The following is a 9416-nucleotide window of genomic DNA, read 5'->3' as shown; positions in this document are numbered from 1 at the left end:
TTAATATGAATGCCGAGCCTTCTTTAGCAGCAAAATCAACTTCAATGTCACGAACACCAGCATTGGCCCAAGAGACCCAACCCTATCCTAAACTGGCCCAAACCTTAAAATCAGTTCTGGTCTTAGCCCTCATGTGACTTCCTTTCTCACTTAACTGAATCCGAGCTGGTCCAAGATGAATTCTTTCCAAGCACAACCCAAATTTCAACTCCAGGTCCCAACCCCCAAACTGTTGTTTCAAGCCCAATCCTAATGGAGTCAGATTTACCGACAAAGTCACCTCCAATTAAACAATCATTTACTATAAACAATTCCTTCAACTATCATGTTTCTAATTTAGATTACTTTCTTATAATCTTTGCAAAATAAAAATCATCAGGAATATCACTGTATGCATAAATTACATCTGATCAGGCTCTGATCTCTATGTGCAAGAAAACAGTGCTCAGACAAAGCTTCATTCACAGCTCCGAAAAGAAAGCTTTGACTACACTTCAAAATCAGTAGAAAAGCTTAGCCTTTCCTCTCCTTTGATCTCGATGCCTCATTTGGTCACAGATAGATTTCTGTAGTTAGAAGAATGGCAGCCATGTCCGCAGTGTTCTCCCCCACAGATGCTCCAAGAGCGAGGATGAGATGCCATCTGTGGTGAATCCTTGGTTCGGCTGGTGTCATTAGCTGTTAAGGGAGATTGCCTCTTCTTCACATAATAAACGTAGGGAACTACAAAAATGCCACTAGTGCCAACATCTGAACAGCTACTGGCCAGAGCCCTTAAATCATAAATGTCACCCACGCGTGCTGACACTCTGCAACTGGAGAGAAACACGCAGCTGCAGAGTCTTCCGTGTGGACCACTTTCGTCCGGTCTTCAAATCACAGCAGGGGATGACGTGCTCGCACGAGCAAGGACATGGCTGCGGATGCATTTTTGCTAATCCTAGAATACATTGTTTGTATGAACCAGAATTAAAAACAACCACTGGAAACGCTAACTTTACAAAACTGTAGGGGATTCCGTCTCTGAATCCACCTCTGCTTGACCACAGACTAGAAACTTGAAGAAGGGTTTGAACCAGAGACATGGGGGAAAGAGCCTCTATAGTTTTCCTTTCTCAACACATCAGCATGCCAACCTTGCCAACTTTATCCTTCTCGGCATGACTGGCAGCACCTTTGTTTGTAGAGAGCCAGAGAACACAAGTTAAGGTGCTTTACGAACATGCAGTAGTGAGTGGTGTCGGTGCAGTTTCCTGCAAAAAAAAAAAGAGAAAAGCATCCATAGCATGCCGTTCCCTAGGGAATGAGCAGGAAGCTAGGTATGCCTGGGGCAACTGCTTGGCATTATGTGTCAGAAACACAGTGGGCTCACTTCTCCACTTGCTCAACCGGCTTCCCGTGGCACTCCACGGGCTCAGTCTTAGAGGAGACTGCTAAGGAAAACGTGTGTGGAGGGGCTGTCCCAAGAATCAGTGCTGCTGCCTGCACCCCCATTCCTCCTAAGTGACATGGGGGGAGGTAGGCATATCATTGTCTGGGTTTTTACAAGGCTTCTGGGGAGCTGGCGGTACCTGGGAGGGGTACATACTATCACAGGAAGGCCCCAGACAGTGTCTCCAGGGCGCTGGTTTCATCCGCACACAATGTCTGTCAGCCACGGGTTTGCAGCTCCCCACGTGGAGGCAGTCAACTTTGCGAGACTGGAAGCCCCTGCCGCAGACTGCTGTACAGGGCTTCCAGGGCCCCACACGCCAACATGCCTCACAGGACCCCGAGGTGCAGTTCCTCCGAAAGGCTGGCCTGAAATGAGAGAGAGAATGAGATAGATAGATAGATAGATAGATAGATAGATAGATAGATAATATAAAATGAGAGAAGGTGTCACTTTTTGCTGCCATCAGTCAAGCCCTGCTATGAATTCCACACGCCCAGGGCTTCCTTGGAAAACTGATTTGCAGTGTCCATGGCAGGATAAGCAGAACAGTAGGACAATGTGACTGTAGTTAAGATGGGTAGATACCTGAGAATTCTGACCGTTCCCCAGATGTCGGGAACAACCCTGCCGTCTGCCCACATTATCGCTGGATATGCTAGGAAGGCTCTGGAGATTGGCTAAGATATTTGATAAAAGAAAGAGAGGAAGACTTCCTCTAGAAAAGGGGCCATAGCATTTAAGACTTAATATATTAAGACATGGAGATGAAGTAGAAGTAGGTGAAAAGTACCCTCAGTACCAAAATGGGGTTGAAGAGGTATGGAGAGAGCCAGCAAGTGGCCGAGATGCCACAGGTAGAGGCAAGGAGAGAGCGCTGGTGTGTGGGAAGCCAGTGGGGAGTGCTCACACGCGGGTGTAAGCAAGGAAAAGCAACAGGGTGTGACGTCACTGCGAAGGGATCCTCGCCACCAGAAAAGGGGTGGATGCGCCACTGATGGCGAGCACAAGGTCTCTGCATTCTGGAGTGTTCTATCTAAAAACCAAGACCTCAGGCAGGCCTGGAAACACAGGTCCATAATTTCAGCTACTCGGGAGTCTGAAGGCAGAGGACTCAAGGGCCAAGTTTTGACTCAGCTACAGAAGGTCCAAAATTTTAAAAAAGTTGGGTATGTGTATATATATATATATATATATATAATATATATATATATATATACACACACACACACATATATGATATAGGTAGGATATATAGTACATATAGCATAGGTATAGTACACACACACACACACACACACATATATGTAGTGGTAGATCACAAATGGAACAAGAAGCAGAGCTTGGGGTAACAGTGTCTTCCCGTAGACACTGTTCGACAGAGAGGTCGAAGGCTGTTTAGAAAACATCAAGAATAAAGCAAACACCAAAAGCTGCACAGATGAGAGAAGAAAACCAAAGCTGCCGACTTGCCACTCTCCAGGTCCAGTCCCCCCGACCTGCCAGCATCCTCACTGGACTCTCCGGTCATTCCTGTGACTAGGTTACAGTTCATACAGCATCTCTTCTAAGGAATGTTGAAATATCCCAGGATGTTGTGGAAACTTGACTTGAGAAGGGGCGTGTTATACAAAGAGGGACGCAATGCTTGCATTCACCAGTAGGCGGAGACACCATCAAAGGGTTTAACTGGGAACCGCTACATTCCACCTGATTGGTTATAAAGAGGGGCCAGAGAGGATTGTCCTGTAAATTTCTTTTGTTTTCTCCAGATGATATAAATCTTAACGCCCCAAAGTTGAGTCACTTTGACCAACAGGGCAGACTGCACACTCTCTGGCTGTCTCCCACTGCAGAGGTCAGCTTCCTACAAATCCTTAAAGAATAGATTCGAGAGGTTAGTAAATGGATGTTCACAATTGTTAGGTGATCCCGTCTTTGCAGAGACTTCCAAGTTGGCCTGAGAAGTCTTAAGTAACTCACCTTAAAGACAAACCCTTCCTACAGACAAAGGATGAGAGACCGGGGAGCTGTTAACCAACATAGAAGCCAAAGCCCAGGACCTCTTGGAGGCTGAAAAGCCAAGACCAGAGTTGGTTTAGCTGACGGCAGCTATCTTCAGAGCAGGGACAGAATGTCTAGGGATGGGGAGACCCAAGTCAGATGGAGATTGTGTAGATGCCGACAAAATAGACCCAGTGTGGCCTCACGTGTTTACGGGTGTATGATGGCAGTAGGAACCAGGAAGTGACTGTCCTACTAGCTTGCCTCAATTCTCACTCTGCTCCTGCTTCAAATAATCCCTGCAACAGCAGCCAGATGAAACTGGAAAGAACAGACAGAAGTGGATGTCTTTAAAACAACATGAACTGCCAGTAAATCTCCTGAAAAAGACCGCCCAGGATATCATGACTCCCGGGCAAAGTTGGAAATCATCACTTCGAGAACGTACCTACGTCCTCAGCATTTCCTCAGGAACCCACAGGTCCTCGTATTTCTTCTAGTCAAGCCTGGGCTACTTCTACTCCTACGGTCCCCAGGCCTTCTACAATGCCACTCAACAGAGCCCACACACCCTGGTCTTCCTGTGGTTACAGAAGGCACCCGAAGACAGCCCGTCCACCACTAACTCTCTATCCCGGCCCCCAATGGGATAGCCTGTAAAACACCATCTCACATCTACTGAGCCCCTGCTATGACCTCTGGGGGTGTCTCTGCTCCAGCCTGATGCTCCTCTCTAAGCACTTAGAAGGAATATCTAAGGCCATCTTCTGACCCTTCTAATGCACACCTTCCTGAAACCCACAGAGTGCAAGCACACCAACCTAGAAGGTATCTGTGGGGAAAACAAGGTTCTAAAACTTCAGAGAAACCCTTCTCGGCAGCTCTCTCTAATCAACTTCGTCCTCTATCCACAAACTACTATACACATGAAGGAAAGTAAGAGCCCTGAAGAAGACCAGGCTATGGCCCAGGCTAGCCAGTCTAACCAAGCAAAGCCATAAAAGCAAATGGAAGGCATTTGACACCGTCACATAAGAATGCTCTGGGATATTTTCCTTTAGTGTTCTAATCAGTTCTACTCTTTCGTTTCACTTCCATATCCCTTGTGTAAGATCCTATTTGATCAGATTTAGAGCCACCTGATAGCTCATTCCATGCCCCCTTTTCTGCCTCTTGTTTTTGCTGCTTTTGACTGAATCTGTAAGGTCAATCCAAGATATATATATGATTTTACTATATCATCTATATGAAAGAAAGAGAAGGAAGAGGAGTGTATAAATATAATCAAGAGAGAGAAAGAGAGAGAGAGAGAGAGAGAGAGAGAGAGAGAGAGAGAGAGAGAGAGGAGAATTCAGTGAAGAACGTGGAAGCAGAGTTGAGAGTGTAGCCCCACATTAAACACTTTGATTAGCCTTTGCCCTAGGAGCACGTCAAGTAGTAAGTGCCTAGGTTTGCACTGGGACTGGAGACTGTCCTGAAACAAAAAAAGGATGGAGAAAGGGAGACCAACAGGATGGCTGTGAGGCTGGACCAGGTAAGAGATGATGATGCTTTGGTCAAGGGTGATGGTGGAGAAAACAACACACACACACACACACACACACACACACACACGAAGGTGAATTCAAGAAAAAGGGCACAAGGAATCAAAAATGCATATAAAGGGTTACAGGAAAGAACCCTATCATATTTACTTAAATATTAAAATGTTAAAAACCTATCTAATGTTAATAAAAATGTAGATAACTCATATTGTTTAGATAGTTTGATGGTAATTTGGAAGTATACTTATGAATTCACTTTGATTTCTAAATATCTACGCCATCAAAATGCAACTGAGCATACAGACACACACATTCTGAGATGTTTATTGCAGCGTCTGTTTGCAAGAGCACAGATTGAAACAATATACCATCATGGACATAATGGAATATTAAATATCATACTTACATAAAGCCAATGTGTGCTGAGATAGAGCATGTTTATAATATATTCTTAAATACAAAACCAAGTTTCAGAAAAATATGTATAGTATGTTAAAATAAAAGGCTCCCTCCCTATGTGCTTTTGTGTTGTAAACATGTCTTTACGACTGCAGAGGGAAACATCTGGGATGGGGCACATCTGTGTGTGGTCTCTATCTTCTCAGGAAAGTAGGAAACTGAGTTGTCTGCTGAGAATGGGGGCAGCTGCTACAAACATTTTCCATTCAAGGAGAATGATTCTGGCTTGAAAGCACCTTGTGGGAATAGGAAATACTGCTGGCTCAACGCTGCCAAACCAGACTGCAGGCTCACAAGAGCAGCCGAGCCAATAGTCAAGGTCATTCCACTTCCTTCAGCAGGGCTCAGGATGTGGAGCAGTAAGAAAGAATTAGATATGGGGTGTTTGCTATGACCAGGACTGCTTAGGTGCTGATCCTATGCTCACATTGGAACAGCTTAACTTCAGGATCACATGTGATGGCATTCTGTTTGCAGACATAGACAGGTAGCTAGTCCAAGGTCACACAACGAAAGAACAATGGAATAAAAATCCCCTGTGGTTGTATAACTTGCAGATTCCCTCTTGCTTGCTGATTGCTGGGAGTTTGTCTTCTAGGGTAGGAGAATCAGCAGATGGAGTCTGGCCCTCCAGGTGCTCTCGTGAGTCAAGTTCTACTCTACCACCTGTCCACGCGGACTTTCGTGCAAGAGAAAAGCAACAGCCCCTTAAAAACTAAAAAGGTTATTTTTAGTCTCTGCTAAATATTTATACTAATATCCAAATCAGCACAGCTTCTAAATAGGAATAAATCATTCATTGGAAAATGGGAAAATGTAAGCTGTAAACCCAAGTGAAATATTAGGCTTGAGCAGATATACATACATACATACATAACACATGTATATACGCCATATTATATATACACATACATGCCAAATCATATACAAAACATATATGGCACATAAGTCATATATTATACACATATATACACGCACAATGCACATATATACATATATGTGTATGTGTTTATAAATCTATTTGAGGTGCCACATTTTTCCTTTAGAGTTTCTCTTGTTATTCAACATCCAAATTGCTGTCATTGTGAGTAGTGCTTATTGGCCATATCAGTATAATGTATACCATCAAGGATGATATTGAATAAATCATAATTGAATATGAATTTTCAATTATGAGAAGTGGCAGAAAGTAGGAATAATCCCACAGCAGGCAGTGCTGATCCCTGGAGGTGCGAGGGAAGGTGCATGCCACACTAGGCTGGGGTCAGTACCTCCTTCTGTCCTCACAGTCGGAGCTGGAGCCATTGTGGGCACAGGGTGTGTGGTGTTGCTGCATCCTCATGGTGTGGCCCATGCAGCGTCCGGGACACTAGAACAGAAGCACAGTGCAGTGTTTCACACGCCCTGCAGGCTCAGGTACTGAGATCTGGACTGAAGTTAGAAGGGGTCCGACGACAGCTCTGCAGACAGACCTACCCTCCTCCCCCCCTTTATCCCTGAAACCCAGACCACCTTGGAATGAAGGGCGAAGGATGGGATAAACTCTGCCTTGATTAAGTTTAAGTATGGAAACAGCTATATTTAAAACAAATAGTGAAGCCCATGTTTGATTTGTTTGGGGGTTTTTGTGCACGTGTGTTTTGTTTTTTATTCGCCCTGAGCAAAGATGGAGGTACCTATGCTAATGCAAGTGTAGCCACAGGAGAAACAACTCAAGCTTGATTTGCAGCCCTTGAATTGTGAACATCTGTGACACCCATTACATTTTCCTCATAATCATATCATGCATGGAAAAGTCTGTTATATTTTTATTACTGTTAGGATGAGCTCTCTGGTCAGGACAGAATTCTTTAGTATATACTCTAAGTGCACCCTTTGATTTTCTTTATTTTTCTTACTTTACTTAGCCAATATCTCTCATACACTCTTGTTATGTTATAGCAATACTTTATTGGGCTTTAATTCACCTGCCATAAAATTATCAACAATTTTGATATTATTCAAGGTATTCATTTTTGTTCCATCTATTTATTTGGTGTTCTATGTAAAATGCCATTTCCTACAGTGTAAAGATGATGCCTACTTTTTTCTTCTAAACATTTTACAGGGTTGGCTCCTAAGTGTCTTTGATGGATTTCACGGTGTCTGCACTTCCTGTAAGCAGGGAGCATGAGCATGACTTCATGCTTTTCTGTGGCTGCACAGTTGCCCTGAAGCATTTGTTAAAAGGTTGTCATTTCCTGTGGTGATCCCCAGATCAACTGCTGACAGGATACAACCCAAGGGCGGAAAGAATTATTTTGCCTCGTGGTCCAGGGGATGCAGTCCTTCTGGCTAGGGATGGCAGGTGTCAAGAGCTAGCAGCAGTGGCAGCAGGAATGGGGTCACCTCTCAGAGGATCAGGAATCAGGGAGGATGCCTGACCTAAGCTGGCTTTCTCCCTTTTCTTTTTGTACCCATTCTGGGACCCCAGCCCGTAGGAGGAAGCTGCACACGTTCAGGAGAAGCCTCACCCCTCTGATTAATCTCTGGAAACTTTATCACTGATATACCCCCAAGTACCGGGGGTGGGGGGGCTTTCTTAAGCCCAACATGTTGGCAACTGAGATTAATCATCACAGAATAATATTCCTTTCTTCAATGGATGGTTTTGTCTATCTGACCAAGATTCAAATGCTTTAGTTCTTGATGTGGAATTCCCCTCTGTATGCTGTGAATACCATTGGTTAATAAAGAAATTGCCTTGGTCTCTTGATAGGGCAGAACTTAGGTAGGTGGGGAAAAACTAAACTGAATTCTGGGAGAAGGAAGGTGGAGTCAGGGAGAAGCCATGGAGCTGCCAGAGGATGCCAGAACTTTAGCCAGTAAGCCACAACCATATGGTGATACACAGATTAATAGAAATGGGTTAAATTAGCCAAGAGGAAGCTAGAGCTAATGGGCCAAGCAGTGATTTAAATAATACTGTTTCTGTGTGATTACTTTGGGGCTAAGTCGCCAGGAACAAACTAGTGGCCTCCTTACTACAAGTTCTGGATTCCGTTCTGTTCCAGAGATGTCTGTCTGTCCCGTGGTAGAACAGCCCTGTGCTGTAGAAAGTTTTTGCAATCAGAGGTGTGGACCCTCCGACTTACTCTATTTCAGAAGACTTGTTTTGGATATTGTTGATTATTTTTAGGTCCACACAGATTTTAGATTGGATTCAGCTTGCCAATTTTTGGGAGAGGCTGCTGTGACTCTTTAGATAAATTTGGAGAGTGTTGGTATTAGTATCATGCCAGTCACAAACATAGGAAATCTTTCTATTTCTTTAGATTTTCTTCAATTTCCTTCAAAAAACATTTTGTGGTTTTATGCTGTTTAAATTCTTCAAAACTGCCCTTGAACTTTAAGTCACCGATCAATTGATCTGGTTCTGTGCAGTAATCAGACTCCGGATTTCATGTCAATTCCTGCCCCAGTGGTACACTGTTGCTTGAAATTCAAGTTAGATGTTCTCAAACAATTCTAAAGTTCATGAGTAACAAAGAGGTGATTACAGATAACACTGCAACACCTAAGGTTACCTGGTTTCCCGGGTCGATGGCCTGTTGAGTGCACGGACGGAGTGTACATGATTTTCTCCCCAGAGGCCTCTCTTTGGGAGCACACGCCCTTGGGGACACCGCCTGTACAGTCCCATTGGCTTTTGTCTGGGTGCATGTCACTTGCCGACTGTGAGATCCTTTGCCGCAAGACACAGAACACTCGGACCACACACTCGTAAACCACCTAGGAACAAAAGCTACAGGGCCTTAGAAAGGGTTGTCACGTGAAGGCTCATTTGTTGATCTTAACACTATGGTGGGGTCTGGGGAGTCACATGGCTCTCCAGGCAAGGCCGCAGCATAGGTGACTGGTGGGGTCTGGGGAGTCACATGGCTCTCCAGGCAAGGCTGCAGCATAGGTGACTGGTGGGGTCTGGGGAGTCACATGGC

At 44.5% G+C, this 9416-nt stretch overlaps 1 protein-coding gene across 1 annotated transcript in view; it reads right to left on the bottom strand.

Moving 5' to 3' along the window:
* Positions 1 to 1097: 1097 nt before the first annotated feature.
* Adamtsl3 (ADAMTS like 3) overlaps positions 1098 to 9416 on the bottom strand; it is a 226202-nt gene continuing 217883 nt past the window's right edge. Inside the window, exons 27-30 of the mRNA XM_005357679.3 lie at positions 9006 to 9210; positions 6711 to 6808; positions 1589 to 1800; positions 1098 to 1253 (exon numbers count right to left, since the gene is read on the bottom strand). Of these exons, the coding sequence (XP_005357736.1) occupies positions 1147 to 1253; positions 1589 to 1800; positions 6711 to 6808; positions 9006 to 9210 (622 nt within the window). The 3' untranslated portion in view covers positions 1098 to 1146. The remainder of the gene's footprint in view (positions 1254 to 1588; positions 1801 to 6710; positions 6809 to 9005; positions 9211 to 9416) is intronic.

The sequence above is a fragment of the Microtus ochrogaster genome, chromosome 22 (genome assembly GCF_000317375.1).
Source record: "Microtus ochrogaster isolate Prairie Vole_2 chromosome 22, MicOch1.0, whole genome shotgun sequence".
NCBI lineage: Eukaryota > Metazoa > Chordata > Mammalia > Rodentia > Cricetidae > Microtus > Microtus ochrogaster.
Note: the sequence above shows the minus strand (reverse complement) of the source record. Positions and strands in the feature narration are given on the sequence as shown.